The 20,253-nt window shown below is 35.1% G+C and overlaps 1 protein-coding gene across 2 annotated transcripts in view; it reads right to left on the bottom strand.

The window, feature by feature from the left end:
* Window positions 1–20,253, bottom strand: part of LOC123561853 (fibrocystin-L-like) — a 168,570-nt gene that overhangs the window by 127,648 nt on the left and 20,669 nt on the right. For both annotated transcript variants that reach the window (XM_045354507.2, XM_045354508.2), the window contains exons 11-18: window positions 18,805–18,921; window positions 17,729–18,075; window positions 17,534–17,601; window positions 15,234–15,393; window positions 14,304–14,412; window positions 12,318–12,461; window positions 7,453–7,616; window positions 286–510 (exon numbers count right to left, since the gene is read on the bottom strand). In XM_045354507.2, the coding sequence (XP_045210442.2) occupies window positions 286–510; window positions 7,453–7,616; window positions 12,318–12,461; window positions 14,304–14,412; window positions 15,234–15,393; window positions 17,534–17,601; window positions 17,729–18,075; window positions 18,805–18,921 (1,334 nt within the window). The remainder of the gene's footprint in view (window positions 1–285; window positions 511–7,452; window positions 7,617–12,317; window positions 12,462–14,303; window positions 14,413–15,233; window positions 15,394–17,533; window positions 17,602–17,728; window positions 18,076–18,804; window positions 18,922–20,253) is intronic.

Genomic DNA, 20,253 nt, shown 5'->3' with positions numbered 1-20,253 from the left:
TTCCTTTGATCTGGCCTACTGACCTAGTTTTTAACCCCACATGACCCAGTGTCAATCTTGACCTAGAAATCATCAAGACAAACATTCTGACCAAGTTTCATAAAGATTGGGCAACAAATGTGGCCTTTAGAGTGTTCAAAAGGCAAATGTTGATACACGACGGACACCGGACAATGACCGGTCACAATAGCTCACCTTGAGCACTTCGTGCTCTGGTGAGCTAAAAACATAATTGCAGAAGGTAAACAATATGAAAAAAAAAAATGTATATATATATATATTTACTATTCCATATTGTGCCAGTGATATTCCATCCTCGTCATCGCCTTTCTTAAAGATACGACGGGGGTCCTTTAAAGAATATCGTCCGCAAAATGCTTCTGTATCTGTAACCCTATTCCCAATATACTGTACAGAATCTGCTTCAAAGCTTTGGATGTACTTAGCTGTACTTGGTAGAAAAGCTTGTGGGCACTTTGCCTCAAACAAACTGCTTGTGGCTCTTTCAAGCTGAAATGAAGCATATTTGATTCTAAGAACCTGATTGACAGAGAAAATGGCTGTCATTACAGTTGGCACAATGTCATCAAAATGATCCAAACATTAGCTTTCAAAGATCCAAAGTGACATGAATTACAGTGTGAATAAAAAAGAATTATCATTGAAGATTACATCTCTTGCAAAAAATAAAAACACACATACATACAGAACAGGAATACAGGATTTACAACCACACTAAGGTCTGCAGTGTTTACAAATTATGTAAAATGATCAATTCTGTTATGAAGTATAATTATGATCATATAAAAATACCTAAGGTAACATTTAACTAGAGAATTGTGTCCATAGGTCACAGATGCCCCAAAATACTGAACCATCCTTCATGGTCATATTCAGATAAGGTTGTGCATGATCTGAGAAACTTTTAATTCATTCCTTCACAAGTGTATGAGGAGTTGAATACACCAATGCTCTATGTTGATTTTCTCATGGTGTGGCTCATATACGCTTATTCAATAACTTGAGAAAAACTATTGCATTAGGTATGAAGGACTAAGGGTAAATAGTTTTGACTACTGCCCAACATATCATTCATTATGTGATTTATCACATGACGTAAGGTACAAGCTCAAGTTATATTTTCACTCTCAAGCTCTGGTTTTTATGGTGGCATACATGTATTTCTGCCAACCACATATCCACTTATTTATCTCGAAATTTTTCATAAAGATGTTACTTATTCAGTTATTATCTGGCAACTGACAAAACTGCTTGTTATCCACTTAAGTATCTTAAGGAGGTAGGTTACCTTGATATTTGTAAGTGCGCATGTCCAACCGGAAGCTAACGTGACGATTTACGACGACGTTTACAACAAACTAAATGTGTTTGTATATCCATTCTTCTGGAAATAAAACTTGAACCTGCCTCCGATCTTATGTTTAATGGTTTAATAATGCAGAAATAATGAATGAATTGCTGCAGAAACGCTTCAAAACATTGTTGCCTTAAAATGACGTCATTGACGTCATGACGTTACGTGTCAGTTACCGTGCAAAATTAATAACTTTTATTTTGAAAGTACGTTATTCTGTGCTTTTTCTTTATTTGAACTATTTTTAAACAGCCATTGTTTGCTGAAATACTTTTTATTAGTCTTTTGCTCTGAAAAATGATCAATATTTTGCTTCTTTTATGTAATTATATTGAAATGTTATGCGGAATGTAAGAAAATGGATGATGGTAACTGATGTGATTGGGAATATAGTTGGCTGAAAGGTAACTTATTACGGTCATTTATAAATAAAAATTGGGCAGTTTGATTTGTTATACCTATTGCCCAGTTTCCGTTGATAATTTGTTACTTAAATACTAAAACTAAGCTCTAAAATTGTTCAAATTTCAGTATAAAATTGTGGTGTCTTGAATTAAATTGATGTTACCATGGAAACGAAGCCCGTGACCTATATGTCTAATTGTAAAATTCAAAAGCGTTGACACTGATCTATTTAAGGAACACAGCTTCGACTTTTTATTTTCATTTCAACAATATCCATGAGAATAATAGCAGCATGCAGAACGATTTTTCAATAAAAATGTCAGACGACGGGCACTTCTGTAAGTATTTGAAGCTGTGAAATCTGTTAAATTAACTGCAATTCATACGACAATATTACTAACGTTAGAAATAAGATGTTTTAAAGCTACATTAAGAAGAAAGATATTTTTATATAATATTTTTTTACAAGAAATTACGATAAAAAGCAACATATAAGCTATTTTAAACATCTCTGTTGCCATGGTTACTCTAAACTTTAAGAAAAACATAGTACTATGTAAAGTTCTTGGTATTTTGCTAATCATATTACCCAAATATTCCATGTTGGTCAATAACAGATTGGCACTGAAGCCGTCGAAAAACCCGTTTTCATACATAATTGTTGAAAAATGAGAGAAAATGCGTTACCATGGAAACACGAGCCCTGCGACATATACATTTTAAGCTTTTATTAGAAAGCTAATGCGCATACTAGTAAAACTATTAATTATGCAGACTTCTACGGGTAACAATGAAACCAAAATACACTGAAAAGTGTTAAATATCCGTATTTTCCTTCTTCTTTCTATATAAAATACCTTAAGAGGGTCATGTACTTCATACCTGGATAAAAATTGTACTTGAAGGGACAGAGATAAACGGAACTGAGATTGTAGCAGTTAAAACATTAAATTACACGAAATACAAAAAGTCACTGCGGTTCAACTAATTTGAATTTACCCTGGTTACAAGGTAACCTACCTCCTTAACAGGACAACACTGCTTGTTAGTGCCCACTACTGCCATCCACATATTCACTTACATTAACTAGGTATCTTGATTTTTGTCAGTAAGTCAGTTATGATTGGCAATATCCCATAATTGTTCCCTATCATTGATTATCATTATGGAATAAATAAAAATACATAAAGGGGCATAACAATTATGCAAATTTATTATTCCGAACCCTATCTACATGCACAAACCCAGCTGCACATATTCTGGAGTATCTGTAAAAACTACGGACAAATGCAAAACTTCTAGGTAGGTACTTTCCATGGAATAGTATGGAAAAGTCACCTGTTATATAACATGTCCAGAGTGATTGCAAATATTTTCCATGGATTTGACCTAGTCACCTACTTTTTGACCCAAGATGACGCATATTCAAACTCGACCTGGATTTCATAAAGGCAATCATTCTGACTTAATTTCAGGAAGATCAATTAAACAAGAGGGCCATGATGGCCCTATATTGCTCACCTAAGTACCATTACTCTAAATGATAAGATCAAGTTTTGACATAGATCACATAGGCATACACTTTAAATATCATCAGGATAAATATTTTCTTGTAACAGTCGCTTTTGACCTATGGGTCACATACTAGTCAGGGCCAATCTCCATACCAAGTATGAGGGTCCTAGGCTCAAATGCTGCATTTTTGTACTAGCATGACTATTCCTTACCCTGGAAGACTTAAATAACATTTAAAACCAATCTCATTAGATGCTGCTGAGGTATATTCATTTACATAAAATAAAGGGAGGTAATTTGTCATAAAGTTAGTCAAAAGTTATCTACCCTGATTGTTCAAGTCCATCTGATGGCATAAATGACATTTCAAATCAGTATCTTCATTGGTTACTGAGATACACCAATTTTAATTTGAAACAAAGGGAGGTAATTTGACATAAAATCAGTGTATAGTTATCTACCCTGATTGCCTCAGTCCAACTAATGACAATAAAGAATTTTCAAATGAGTCCTATAAATACTTACTGAGATAAATCCATTTTTATTAAAATCAGGGGAGGTCATCATGTATTGGTATATGCATGTAGAAGATACAGAGTACAAGCCTTTACAACAATATATTAGAAAAGTAAGTAAAAGTAGAAATTTCTTACCATCGAAGACATAAATAACGTTTCAAACCAATCTCATTAGAAGCTGCTCATTTACATACAAAATAAATGGAGATAATTTGTCATAAATTCAGTCAACATGTATCTTCACTGATTGTCCAAGTCCATCTGATGGCATAAATGAAATTTCAGATCAGTATTTTCATTAGTTACGGAGATATACCTATTTTAATTTGAAATAAAGGGAGGTAATTTGACATAAAATCAGTCCATAGTTATCTACCCTGATTGTCTGAATCCAACTAATGACAATATTGAAATTTCAAATGAGTCCTATAAGTACTTACTGATATAAATCCATTTTGATTAAAATCAGGGAGGTAATCAGATATAAAATAACTCCAGAACCTATGATTGGATCTGACAGATTCATCATGGAATCCAAGATATATTGTTGTTGAAGATATTTTGCAAGTTTGTATCAAATCAAACCATAAATAATGACTCTATATGGCTGCAAAAGCCAAAATAGCAAATTTTGGAACTTTAAGGGGCCATAACTCTGGAACCCATGATGGGATCTGGCCAGTTTTCGAAAGGAACTGAAATATTATGCCAATACAAGTTGTGTGCAAGTTTTATTAAAGTTGATTGCAAAGCCTTTAAGGGGCCATACTTCTACGGACGAAGGGTGATCACAAAAGCTCAACCTCTATTGCATACACAAAGTTTTTCTTTGATTTGACCTAATGACCTACTTTTTGATCCTAAACGACCCATATTCAAATTTGACCTAGATTTCATCAAGGTAATCATTCTGACCAAATTTCATGAAGATCAATTGAAAAATACAGCCTCTATCGCATACAAAAGGTTTTTAATTGATTTGGGTTAGTGACCTAGTTTTTGATCTCAGATGACCCATATTCAAACTTAACCCAAATTTCATCAAGGCAATCATTCGACTAAATTTCATGAAGATCAATTTAAAAATACAGCTTTTACCGTATACACAACGTTTTCCTTTGATTTGACCTAGTGACCTACCTTTTGACCCTAGATAACCCATATATAAAAACTCGACCTAAATTTCATCAAGGCAATTATTCTGACCAAATTTCATGAAGATAAATTTTAAAACTAGGATGTGTCTGTAGGACACAGGGTGTGCCCCCCACTGGTACATTTGTCACAAATAAGGGGCAATAATTCAAATGTTTGCAGTCTTAATGGGGTATAGCCTCAACAAACATTTTATGAATAGGATTCATTATTCTAGGCCCTATACTTTTTGAGCTATGAGCATCACAAACAAAAAATCCACTATTTTGGCTATTTCAAGGGCCATAACTCTGTAATAAGAGCAAAGATTCTCAAGAAGAATGCCAAGTGTGCAAGGTCACATCACGTTAAAGACTCCAGCAAGGTTTCCTGAATTTACATCTAATACTTTTTGAGCTAGGCACATAATTAGGTAAAAAAGTGCAATTTTACTATTTCAGGGGCCATAACTCTAAAAATAGGGGGCAGACCCAAATGAAAAATAGAAGGTGCGCAAGTTCATATCATGATTAAGACTCATGCAAGGTTTCATGAATCTATATCAAATACTTTTTGAGCTAGGCATGTCACAAGGTGAAAATGTGCATTTTTGACTATTTCAGGGGTCATAACACTGAAAATAGGGGGCAGACCAAAATATAAAATAGGAGGTGGGCAAGTTCATATCATGATTAAGACTCATGCAAGGTTTCATGAAGCTATATCAAATACTTTTTGAGCTAGGCATGTCACAAGGTGAAAATGTGCAATTTTGACTATTTCAGGGGCCATAACCCTGAAAATAGGGCGAAGCCAGATAAAAAATAGGAGGTGTGCAAGTTCATATCATGATTAAGACTCATGCAAGGTTTCATGAATCTATATCAAATACTTTTTGAGCTAGGCATGTCACAAGGTGAAAACGTGCATTTTTGACTATTTCAGGGGCCATAACTCTAAAAATAGGGGGCGGAGCCAGATGAAAAATAGGAGGTGTGCAAGTTCATATCATGATTAAGACTCATGCAAGGTTTCATGAATCTATATCAAATACTTTTTGAGCTAGGCATGGCACAAGGTAAAAATGTGCATCTTTTACTATTTCAGGGGCCATAACTCTAAAAATAGGGGGCGGACCCAAACGAAAAATAGGATGTGCGCAAGTTCATATCATGATAAAGACTCATGCAAGGTTTCATCAATTTTTATCAAATACTTTTCGAGCTAGGTGCGTCACGAACTTTGGAAGGACGCACGCACGGACAAGACCAGATCTATATGCCCCAACCACTCATGGGGGAGGGGGATTGGGGGTGGGGGAGGCACAAAAAAGCCTCAATTGCATACACTAGGTTTTTCTTTAATTTGACCTAGTGACCTACTTTTTGACCTGAGATAACACCTATTCAAACTCTACCTAGATTTTATCAAGGCAATCATTCTGACCAAATTTCATGAAGACCAATTGAAAAATACAGTCTTTTTCATATATACAAAGTTTTTCTTTGATTTGACCTAGTGACCTAGTTTTTGACCCTAGATGACCCATATTCAAACCTGCCCTAGATTTCATCAAGGCAATCATTCTGACCAAATTTCATGAAGATCAATTGAAAAATACAGCCTCTATCGCATACACAAGCTTAATGTTGATAGACCACAGACAGATGACAGACAGATGGACGCCGGACATTGAGCGGATACAATAACTCACCTGAGCATTGTTCAGGTGAGCTTAAAACAAGAAAGTAATTCAGTAGGTCAAGGTCACAGTCAGGTGACCCCTAATCACTTGGGGTTATCAGGTAATTATAATAAATCCCTATAGTGATGACAAAGTTATGGACCGAACACAAAACAGACCATGTTCATCTTTGATCTCTAAGTGCGACCTTGACTTTGGAGCTAGGTGTCTGTGTCTTGCGCAAGACATGTTGTCTCATTATGGTGAACGTTTATGCCAAGTTATTTCAAAATCCCTTTATGGATGAAAGAGTTACAGCCCAGACATGAATTTACCAGACACACACAGACGCATGGACAGACGACAGTGATATTTTAATAAGTCCATCTTATATAAAACGAATAGGCCTTGCAGTTTCAGACAAGATTTTTAAAGTTTTTGCTCTTTTGGTTGCCATGGCAACCAGAGTTCTGCATGGAATTAAATTCTTTGAACAATTTTGAAAGGGGACCACCCAAGGATCATTCCTGTGAAGTTTGATGTAATTCTGTCCAGTGGTTTTCAAGAAGATATTTTTAGAAAAAATTGATGGACGCACGACGCACTATGGGCAATGAGCGGTCAAAAAAGCTTATAATGAGCTTTTGGCTCAGGTGAGCTAAAAACAAACTGAAGCATAACAAATGTAAAACTATGCTGGTTAAATGCTTATTAAATGTTTTCTTCACTTGTAATCAGTACTGCGGATTTACAGAGGCACATTAGCAGTTTGAAAGAGTCTGTACAAAGTTATGGATTTGTCAAAGCCATTTTGCACTTACTTTGGAAGCATCAAGATTCGAAACAGAAAATGGGTCAGAGAAAACTCCGGCAAATAATAGAGCCGCCATATCAAGGTCTGGTATTCCAGCTGTGTTTTGTGTAACTCTGTATGTCACTGGTGGATTATTTTCGACTTTAACTACCTGAAAGTCTGGGTAGTCGCCTGCAAATAAATCAATCAAGAACAAAGGGAACAAATTACAAAGTATATAAGCACTCTTAAACAGTCTAAGACAGTTAACATGATTCTTTTTATGGTGTGTGGCCAAAATGTTGATGATAAATTTTGATTAGTGACTTATAATTTCAAATACAAGGGCCATGATGGCCCTATATTGATCATCTAGGTACATGATTTTTTGGCAAAGGACCTCCACACAATGCAATGTGCCAAATATCTACGCTTTAGCCTTAGAGGTTTTAGACAAGACAAATGACCCCATGGGTCACAGGGCCAATATTATCCAAAGTGTAAGATTTGAAAAATCTTGGTGGAGGACCAACGCACTTGTAGTTCTGGGTAGTGAGAGCGCCAATCTACAGATCGTGAGAAAGGGTAGTGAGTTCTATGTATGTTCTTCATGACAATTTGATAAAAGACATTGTGCCTGACATCATTCGTCCACCACCTCTGATTTATGTGGGGAAGTTGGCAGTTACATGTAGGGCTGTCATTGATTGGGTCTTAGGCATATCGACGATACCGATATATCAGAAGACAAATATCGATGATACATCGATATATCGATTATTAAGTTAGATTAACAACCTATTTGTTCATATGCATACTTTATACCTTCCTGTAAATGCTATTTTTAGTTTTATTGCCTACTTTTCATATTACTGTTTGATTGTGTTGTATTTGTATTTATGAAAATAAAAGAAACAAATAAAAATTAATAAAATCTTTCATTTTTATTTTGCCTTCACTTCTCTTTTGCATTTATCTAAATTTACAACTTTGTAAGCTTAATTGTTTTTGAGGGTCTGAGTGTTTATCTGGATAGTTTTTTCTCTCTGTAAAATATCGATTTTTGAAAATGGGAATCGATAATCGATCGACAAAAAAATATCGTTGATACATCGATATCGTTTCTATCGATGACAGCCCTAGTTACATGCGAAGAACAGGTTTGTACTGGTACAGGATCCAGGAACACTGGTTACGTTAACTACCTGTGATTACATAACTGAAATACTGTTGAACAAGCAGCTAACGCCTGACAGCATTTCTGCCGGGATATCTGAATAACATGATAATGAGTTAAGTTCTAATAAAGGCATATACAATAAATAACCTTCAAATTAAAAAACACTACTGAAGTAAAAAGGGAAAAAAGAAATGGACAGGTAGAAAATGAAATTAAAGAAATAAATCGGTGTACAAAATGAAAGTAAGAAAAACACCATTTTCAATGTTTATATCCCTGTGACCTTGACCTTTGACCCTGAAATCAATATTGGTCGGGTACACATCAAGACCAAATACGCATGAAGTTTCAAGGTCCTAGATGAAATACTTGTCCAGATATTGAGCAGAAACCATTTTCAATGTTCAAGTCCCTGTTACCTTTACATCTGACCAAGTGACCCTGAAATCACTAGGGATCATGTACACATAAAGACCAACATAGTATGAAGTTTCAAGGTCCTAGATGAAATACTTGTCCAGATATTGAGCTGAAACCATTTTCAATGTTCATGTCCTTTTGACCTTGACCTTTGACTCAGTGGCCCCGAAATCAATAGGGGTCATGTACACATCAAGACCAACATACATATGAAGTTTCAAGGTCCTAGGTGAAATAATTGTCCAGATATTGAGCAGAAACCATTTTCAATGTTCAAGTCCCTCTGACATAGACCTTTGACCCAATGACCCAAATACTTGTCCAGATATTGAGTGGAAACCATTTTCAATGTTCAGTTTCCTGCGACCTTGACCTTTGACTCAGTGACCCTGAAATCAATCGGTTTCATGTACATGTCAAGACCAACAAACCTATGAAGTTTCAAGGTCCTAGGTGAAATACTTGTCCAAATATTGAGCAGAAACCATTTTCAATGTTCAGGTCCCTGTGACCTTGACCTCTGACCCAGTGACATCAAAATCATTAGGGTTCATGTACACATCAAGACCAACATACCTATGAAGTTTCAAGGTCCTAAGAGAAATTCTTGTCCAGATATTGAATGAACAAAAAGGTTATATAATGAGACTCATAATTTCCATCCATATGTGCAAGATGTGTCTACCTTTATTTTAGACAAGAGGGTCATGATGACCCTGGATCGCTCACCTGAGTAATATGAGCTACATGTTTCAAATGTCAAACTGATGATTTTTAGAAATTTTTTGGAAGATTTTCCGATGTACAATTAAGTTACCGCTGGGACTGGGTCAATTTTACCCCGGGGGTATGATTTGAACAAAGTTTGTAGAAGTCTACTAGGCAATATTACATATCAAATATCTAAGATCTAGGCCTTCTGGTTTATTTTTAGCAAATTTATGAAGATTTCTCTATATACAATCAAGTAACCCCTGGGGCTGGGTCAATTTGACCCTGATGGGTCAAGATTTGAACAAATTTTGTAGAGGTCCACTAGGCAATGCTACTTGTCAAATATCTAAGCTCTAGGCCTTCTGGTTTATTTTTAGAAAATTTTGAAGATTTTTCTATGTACAATCAAGTAACCCCATGGGGCGGGGTCAATTTGACCCCGAGGGTCATGATTTGAACAAATTTTGTGGAAGTCTACTAGGCAATGCTACATGTCAAATATCTAAGATCTAGGCCTTCTGGTTTATTTTTAGAAATTTTTTGAAGATTTTCCTATGTAAAATCAAGTGACCCCTAAGACGGGGTCAAAGTCATGATTTGAACAAATTTTGTAGAGGTCTACTAGGCAATGCTACATGTTAAATATCTAAGCTCTAGGCCTTCTGGTTTATTTTTAGAAAAATTTTGAAGATTCTCCCTGGGGCGGGGCCAATTTTGACCCCTGGGGGCAAGATTTGAACAAATTTTGTAGAGGTCCACTAGGCAATGCTACATGTCAAATATCTAAGCTCTAGGCCTTTTGGTTTATTTTTTTTTTTAAATTTGAAGATTTTCCCATAAAAATCTATGTAAAATCAAGTGAACCCTGGGGCGGGGTCAATTTTGACCCCGTGGTCATGATTTGAACAAATTTAGTAGAGGTCCACTAGGCAATGCTACATGTCAAATATCTTAGCTCTAGGGCTTCTGGTTTTTGAGAAGAAGATTTTTTAAGAGTTTCCATTGTAAAATCATATGACCCCTCGGGCAATTTTGAACAAACTTGGTAGAGGTCTACTAGGCAATGCTTCACACCAAATATCTAAGCTCTAGATTTTTAAAGCTTTTCCTTTTGGTTGCCATGGCTTTTGGTTGCCATGGCAACCAGAGTTCTGCATGGAATTCAATTCTTTGAAAAAATTTTGTAGAGCTTCACCCAAGGAACATTCCTGTAAAGTTTGGATGAAATTGGCCTAGCGGTTTATGAGGAGATGTCGTTTAAAGTAAAAGTTTACAGACGACGGAACTCTAGAACCCATGATGGAATCTAGGAGGATTTCAAAAGGAACCCAGATCTTATTGTGACTTAAGTTGTGTGTAAGTGTGGTTAAAATCAAATGTAAAATGTCACTTCTATCGTGTTCCCAAGGTAAAAATTACAAAAATTTTGGCTCTTTTATGGGTCAATCAGGGGCTGTAACTCTGGAACCTATGACTGGATCTGAAAGATTCATCATGGAATCCAAAATTTATCGTTGTTGAAGATATTTTACAAGTTTGTATCAATTTAAACCATAAATGAAGTCTCTATATGGCTGCAAAAGCCAAAATAGCAAATTTTGGCCCTTTAAGGGACCATAACTCTGGAACCCATGACGGGATCTAGCCAGTCTTAGAAAGGAAACGAGATATTATGCCAATACAAGTTGTGTGCACGTTTGATTAAAGATGAATGCATAATGTTGTCTCTATCATGTTCACAAGCCAAAAACAGCAAATTTTGGCCCTTTAAGGGACCGTAACTCTGATACCCATGATGGGATCTGGCTAGTTTTTGAAAGGAACTGAGATATATTCCAATACAAGTTGTGTGCAAGTTTAATCAAAGTTGATTCCAACATGTGGTGTCTATCATATTCACAAGCCAAAAATGGCAAATCATAGCCCTTTAAGGGGCCATACTCTGGAACCCATGATGGGATCTGGCTATAGTTTTTGAAAGGAACCGAGATATTATGCCCATACAAGTCAGGGTTTTTTTCGGCCGTTTTTATAGCTGTTATTGGGCTATATTCCCAATGCCAAAAAGTATGTATTTTTCCCAAAATTATTACAAAAATTCCCAATCTACATTCTGAAAAAAAAATCATCAAAACTGCACAAACATTGTCTAAATTATGGACAATTTTGTAATGGCAGTATCTTAAAGAGGTTGTACAATGTGAAACAAGTACACGTATGAGAAAGTACTTAAACACATCCTTAATATATCCTATGGGACTAAATATTTCCCAATTTGGAACATTTACGCGTCAAAATTCCCAATATTGGGGGTATAGGCTATGTTCCCAAAACAGAAAAAATAAACCCTGCAAGTTGTGTGCTCAAATACAAAATGTGGTCTCTATCGTGTTTACAAGGAAACTGTGAACGGACGACGATGGACGGACGACGGACGATCACAAAAGCTCACCCTACGTGACAGGTGAAGTTTTGAAAGGATGAAAAGTCCTGATAAAGTAATGGTTCATTTAACTTTTATATATGAATTTGAGACAATATGTTTTTCTCAGATCTATTTAACAAAAATTATCAATTACCTCGTTTTGAGTCAAATACTATCTGGTATGTTGGGGTTGCAACTTGCATTCTAATGACATTGACAGACTCCCCACTTCCAAATATAGGCATGGCATTAATCGCAGCCTTAATAGCATCTGCATTCATGTTTGTAGTTAGAGGCCCTGATATAAAATGATAACATTGATATATATATACATATAACAATTTTGGCTAAAAACACAAGAACAAAATCAAATGGAATCATGTATCTTAAAAAAAATGACTCCCATTTTTATACAGAGGCCTGAGAGGGGGGTCATTTTTGGAGAATTCATGGTTCTATTCTATTTTCCGACTGAATATCAAGCTCCTGTGCTAAAACTTGTTACAAATGGCCGAATAAGCGTTAAGCGACCTATACTGAACCCCTATTTAACCTCTTAACACAATTTCATACTTCCTCGATCGCGGAAATTAGTGACAAATTGTTTTATTGTACTAAGTTAAATAAGAGGTCATGCGAAGTGTAAATATAAATCTAAGGCATATATTTATGCCATCTGTAAAGAATATTTTGAATGGGACTCTGTAATATCGAAAGTTTTAGCTATCTTAATACCTGGCTGTGGTTATCGACTGCAACCAGCAAAATACTCATAAATGCAAAAAATGACAGCAAGATTAAAATGTACCCGCAGTTAGACTAAACTATCAGAACTTGGTACAAGTTGTAACACCAGTTTATTCTAGAGTCGTGAAATAAGCTTAAAAAGAAGACAATGGATTGCAATTATTTTTCTCTCAAAAGAACTATAGAGACTAAGGTAACAGAAAGCTTTTATTTCAGTTAAGTTCCATTGGTCCAAGAAGTTTATGACCGATGTTATAAAAGGGGGGAGCGGTCCGACCAAAGCGGTTGGTTCAAAATGCATCACAACTCTAGGCCCCGTTTCCATTTTGAGGTTACCCCATTGGTAAATCTCATCCGAGCATCCGAGTCTTTTAATTACAGGCTTGGACTGGTACATGTCCCTATATATTTACCAGTAGGCCTACTGCTCACCCGTGCTTATGAGCTTCAAAACAAACAAAAAACATGATATCAGCGCTCTTTTAAAAGAATATTTTATCGTACTAAGCTAACGATAATTTGCTGATATTAATATATATATATGCGGAATTTGTGCTGTCAGTAAGTGGCGTAAAATTTGCACACACTGCTTGAGCAGATATTTCATTTTTAAACTTGTATACTTGTACAGGATAAAAAGATTTTACCAGGAAAACAATTTCCTGACGTACAAACCTTTTCAACGCGAAGGTCTTCTTCAGCTGCTATAAAATCTAAATCCTAAGTATTGTAGAATGTTATTGATCAGAATCAACATTGTTGTGCATTTGTAAGCAATTTATGTGGATTCAAATTGAATCAGAGCCTGTTACTACTCCGGTATGTCAATCAACATACAATAGATATATTATGCAAGACACAATGATTCTATTTGAAGAGTAGCTCTAGATGAGTCTTCAAAATACTTTAAATCATTGTGGTAAATGCTCGATCTGAGAAGGTTCCTGAATATCCAGGCAATAAGGTAAGGTAAGGTATAAGGTAAGCCGGTTTCTGCATTGTAAAATATACTTACAATATATGCAATTACGTCCAAGTTAATTTTGTAGGAAATGAATAATCAGTCAACGCGGCAGTCAACAGTCTTAATGAATATAATTCTTACAGACTTTGAGAGATAATCCATTCATTTTACTTCATTTTCTGAAAATATTAGTTTTACGAAAACTTCTGTCGTGCTGCAAGTTAAAAATATTAAAGTACAACGACAAACTTTGGTTTAGGAACCACATAAACCAACTTTATTCTTTTCCTTGCTCTGCATAATTTCAATACCCCTGATGTGATATGAATTTAAAATTGAATACATAAGAACATACACTAGAAGCACCAAAATTCTCGGTTCAATGAAGTTATAAAAGTTACAACATTCTAATTTAGAAAAGAGAATTACCTGTATACGCTCCGTACATTCCAAATCGAAACTGTCCGGTTGTGTTCACTTCTATAGTTTGATTCTCACCGACTTCTGCCTGGCTTGAAAACGCCTCAAACTCTATTTCCTACATTGACACATTTTGAAACGTTATTTAGTATGTTTTGAAAGATGATGCGCCTCTGGATTGAGAGAATAAAACAGGCGAAGTCCTGCCGACTGCTATGTCAACACAAAAAGATGTTCAGTCATTATGAATTGGATCTTTGTTTTACATACAATAAATAATATAAAAATCCTATAAAAAAGATCCATTGGAAGCATCGAACGCAAGAAAAACAATAGCAGGCTCTGTTTGACCGAGTCTGTTCGCAACGAAATGTACAAGATTTCCATCAGCTCCTACATCCCTACCACCCCAACATACATTCACATTCGGCACCAGTTTCTGTGGAGTTCTGTTACACTTGAAGTAAAAATAAATGGTCTTCATGATCATTAAGGACCAGAAAATAGCAATACTAAATCCAAGTGCGGGTAGACTTTCTACAGCCGCCAAACAGTATACTTTAACTTAAGACTGATGTTGAGGTAGTTAATAAATTATATAAGCGGATCCTTTGGAAGCATAAGATGCGATCTAGCAATCAACTAGCGATGTTGCTCATTGCAGACCTGGAGCGGTCTTCTGCGCATGTCGGGGTATGATTATCAATCGGAGAGCACGACAAAATACGCAAATGTCCGTACGCATTTAGCGTAATTTGTATATTATACTGTCTACAGGTTAGGTTTAGGATTACCCTGGTCTAATCAAGATGTGCATTGTTCGCCATCCAGTCAGTATCTGTTTTGGTAAGCACCATTTAACAGTTAATGGTGCTGTCCAAATTGAAAGACAGAAATTTAGCGGGAAAGGGGTAATGAGGAAAAAAAAAGAACTAGTACCTGCTCCTCAAACTTCACTTGTGAGGTTATACTGATTATTTGTTTCTCTTGTTCAGCCTGATTTGTCCAAGCGCTAGTAAACGTTGTGTTGAAATATTTCACTTTCAAGTGAATGACCGACGTCAGGGTTGATTCAAAGTGGAGAACTTCGAGCAGGTAGCTGTAAAATTTTAGTTAGGTTAAAGGCCCACTACACATTTATGCCGCAGTAATTCTTACCCGACTCAATAATATGTCTGAATGAAGAGAAATTGAGCATTCATCACTTGTATAACGTCTAGATACATATCTGGAAGCTCAGAACGCAATCAAGCAATATGACAGTAGTCTCGGTTTAGTGTTCAATAATGTGAGACATTTTGAAACATCCCTCACTACCTCTTGCACAGGCTAAAGCAAAACTCAGTAATATATCACACTAAGATTTGAATGTACAAATGTACTCAATGATCCAAAAGGACCAGAAAATACAACAACACTGGACATAATTTTTACATTTTTTTAGAAGTAACGTTAACAAATCTGATTGGTCGCTGCATGTTGTCTTATAGTACTAAAAATAGATTTCATTAGGACGTATGATTCTGCTATGTTGACTAAATTTCAAAAACGTGCGGAAAAGTTTTCGCATACTGAAGAATTGGGCAAAAATCGATTCTATTATCTTTCCTTGTTTATTGAGATCAACGCTATACCTTTTTGTCTCCTTTCGACCGTCTAGCTAAATATCGATCACTATCGGATATTTTTTAGATCGTTATGGTTCGGCTATCTCCGCTTATCGTATCACGGGAGGTGCCGATCATAAAAAAAACAAGGATTATAGATTAGAGATCTCCTGTAAAAACGTAGTGGGAAGGGTGAATTATTTTACACCAATTTTAAGTACCAATAAAACAACAACAGCAAATATAGTCATCATCTTGGTTTAATTCTGTTTTTCAATAATGTAAAATACGGAACGGAAAAAAGAAGACACTACGTTATTTATTCTTTTATTTTGCAAAGTCAAAGAGCTATAAAAAAGTGTTTTATACTTCTTTGGCATAGTATATGAAAATATGATCAACACTATATTATTTTCTTTATATTTTACATTAAAGAAACTGAGACATAAAAACAAATATAAATACACAAAATCATGTATATTAGGCGAGCATAACATACATGTACATGAAACTACTATTATCTTAAAAAATAGAAAGCAGGAAAAAAAAATTTTAAAAGTACTTACAAACTTGACAATTTCATTTTCAGTTATTATAAATGGATGTGAAATGCGTTTTTTATTATTATTATTAATCATATTTAACTTTTTAAAATTAATTTTGCTATGTAATGAACATTTGAAAAACATATTGTCACACATTGATGAAAGATGAACAGAAAAACAAACTAGCAAACATACTTGACAATGTAAAAGGTATCTTTTTATGACACCAGAGCCTGTTAATTGGAAGTATGGCCTATTTGCCCCCTAGCCAGTCATTGTGCAATAAAGTATGTGCGAATTATGACTTCTCAATGTTTCTCAAAAGGGACTGACTGACTGATTTAATAAATGTCAGATTTTTAAAATAAAAAGTGGAAAACCTAAGAATAAAACAAGCACACCATAGAAAAAAAGTCTTTTAGAAAAGATTTAGGATAAAGTGACACTAATGTAGTGTAAAGGTTATTCATAATAACTATCACGAATATTTTTACTATATGAACAGGGGATTACAGATTTTTCATCTCTTTTAGCGCGTGCTATACCTTCTTGAGATTAGCTGTGCGTACATTCAGTTCAATTCAATTTCGATTTATTGCATAAATACAATGCCTACAGCAAGTGAAAGCATTATATAATATGGAGCAGAGAAAGTACATAATAATTTTCAGGAGAGACAATAAACCAAAGAGCTATAAAAAATTAAAAATGTATTTTATACTTCTTTGAATAAACTAATAAATTAATAAACGACAATTTTTCACAATGTTTCATGATATAATTGTGCATATTGCGTGTTTTGTGTGGACTAAACTGTGTTAAGTTTAATTATTCAAGCTACAAAACGGGATCTATGGAGATTTAAGTAAGTGTTTGAACACAGTTTCTTTTTAATTATTGAATATTGTATATTTCTTTTAATAAATGTTGTTACTGTTTTAAGTTTGTTTCTAGTTTCTCGTTTTAGTTAGGACATATTCAGACCAATTTAGCATCTTCTCAACAGTTCACATAAAAAATATACAAATGTATAAGTAAGAATAATAGCATTTACAATCATGAAGTATTAATGACATGTTTTACATACCTTTGATTACTATTCAAGTTTCTTAAACTTGACATTCCCCATGTCCTCTCCGAAGTTGTAGCTACCACCTAGAATAGAAGTCAAACCTCATTTAAGATAATATAAAATCTACATGTATCAATTAGCTGCTAAAATGAGTCCACACAATTCGGAATTTGAAATCAAATGTTCAAAAAACGTTGTACGTATACTTACATTATCAATGAGCAATTTACCACCGTCATCAGCAAATAAAAAGAACTGGTACTGCCCGTCACGAGGCGGTGTGAAGTACGCTAACGTCCAGCTAACGTAATTGTCCATCGTATCGTTGACGTCGAAGAAATAGGTTTCATCTAATACAGCACTGTTATATCCTGGTGAAGAACTGGTTAGTGCTCGGATACTATCTATGCTGCTCATATCTTTGTTTGTGTTTTTCCAGTATTTAAATACGACACCACGGTTGCCAGGGAAACTGGAACCAGTACTCCCAGGATCCGGAGCTACCTTGCAGGTTATACATCCATTTACTACAACTTCTTGTATAACGCATTCAGTGTCTAAAACAATTCAATGAATAGACAACAATTATCGAATGTATATGTATAACAGTGATAACAACAAACAACTAGTACATGTGGTTATTGCTAAGGTGTACAGAATATAAATCAAGGCGCTTGGACTATTTTCTCATAATTTACAATATAAAAACAGTTTAGTTTCTAAAAAGACGTCTTTCTAAGAACGTAAACACTTAAATTGTATGATTAAGAATTTTGCCCCATGTGGTTCTGCGACAATCTGTGTATGTAAAAAGAGTTGAAACTACAGCCTTGTCCTTGCATGATAGCAATTAAGAAGCCTGAACACTTGGTTTTGATGCAGGATTCCATACCTCACATGTTTTCATTTTTAATTAGTGTTTACAAATGAGATGTGAAACCAAATATTTTCGTCCTGTTTGGTGCCATATAACCTGTACTGTTTTGCGCCGTAAAACCCGAATGGAAATTCAAAAAGAATTTCATGTTGTCATATGTGGGATAAAAAGCGTCAAAACTATCTTAATTTGGGGTTTAAGCCCCCCCCCCCCCCCCCCCCCCCACCTCACACATCCCGATCAGAAAAAAAACGGACAAATGATGCGTGGAGACATATTATAACGAATAATTAATTGTGCCATTACCGAATGTGGGCATAACATCATGCCAATATAGTATGTGAGCATAGAATTACCTCCAACATCCCACATAGCATCATGCCAATAAAGTATGTGAGCATAGAATTACCTCCAACATAAGCTCTAGGAGCTGCGTATCGTGTCGTGTTGTCGTAGTTGTGGCCACAAATGGTGAGTACGAGGCCACCTTCTTTACTTCCAGATGAGTGACTGATGTTTGTTATGTCTGTAAAATACAGTGGGTCTTTTCATTGTTGAGCAAATGCCAGGACATGATATAATTTCAGTAGTCAATAATCTGGTTTTTTAGTATATCTTATTATACTTAATACGCTTTTATTTTCTAAAATGTTACAAACCATTAAAAAAAATTAAGATTGGCGAATGTAATGATTTTGAGCAGTTTAAGTACTAGTAGGTCCAATCAATATCTATGTTATATTATACATAATCCGCTTAAGTATGGCGCGTGAGGGGTGTACATCCCTTTACCTCTCATGACAAAAACAACAATCAAACCGAGTCTGCTTAAGTTGCATTCTGAGCTTCGAAAGTTTTACTGGAACTTTTTTTAAGATTGTTGGTGCCTTTCATGTTTTATAGAAAGTTAAAGTTTAAAATACCTCTGAACAAGATTCCATTTTCACCAGCAATAAGGACATAATTACACCATTCTATATGAAGCATTTCAAATGCGATTCTTGTCATGGTTAAAGGAACAGTCAGTTCTTTTTTGCATTCGAAAACAAGTAATATGAGAGAGGGTCAGCTACTTATGCAAATCTGCCTAATTCAATTCTGGCTACCTCTACCTGCATTAGAACAGAAAGTTTTGCACTTGTCTAAAAAAAAACAAAAACAAAAAAAAAATCTATATGACTTATATCTAGACTAAACTAGATGATATTCTCCGAGATATGTTGTTTGAAAACAATGTGGATTCTGGCCGAATGATAGACACTGTTGCATCATATTACTATCTCGAATTTCAAGGGACCAAGTATTTTACACCGCGTTAAGCGAAATTCGACTTAGAACTGTGCATGTCTTTTCCATGCCTATGTTTCCTTGGCCTCATGCATATAAAGGTACTCATAAACAATAATCATATGTATTTTAAATACATTTTGATTGATTTTTGAGAGTGCAAACCAGTTTTTAAAATGCTTTTTTGAGTAAAAGCATAGTGCAATACATAATTATGCCCCTAGGCGTAAAATTGTTTCCGGTATCTTGACCTACCCTAAATTTTTGGCCCGACTCTTAAATGTTTTTATGTCTTGGAGGGAGATTTTTTTTCTTCAAAAGTTGCAAAACTACACTTTCTATGCTCTAAACATTGTAAGTGATGATAGAAATCAACTTACTGATTTGTATTCAATTTTTGACCCAAAAATAATTTCCTAAAAGTCTCACTTAATAAAAAAAAATAATGATGAAAAAACATCGGACCTACATTCACTAATGTTTTTGAGCATGTTACCGGAAACAAAGAATTTTAAGGCCCTGTATAGTCAAACATGTTCAAAGAATATGACTGATATGGTACCCGAAGTTG

Source organism: Mercenaria mercenaria, chromosome 10 (genome assembly GCF_021730395.1).
Source record: "Mercenaria mercenaria strain notata chromosome 10, MADL_Memer_1, whole genome shotgun sequence".
Taxonomy (NCBI): domain Eukaryota; kingdom Metazoa; phylum Mollusca; class Bivalvia; order Venerida; family Veneridae; genus Mercenaria; species Mercenaria mercenaria.
The sequence above is the reverse complement of the archived record's forward strand: the minus strand, read 5'-3'. Positions and strand labels throughout refer to the sequence as shown.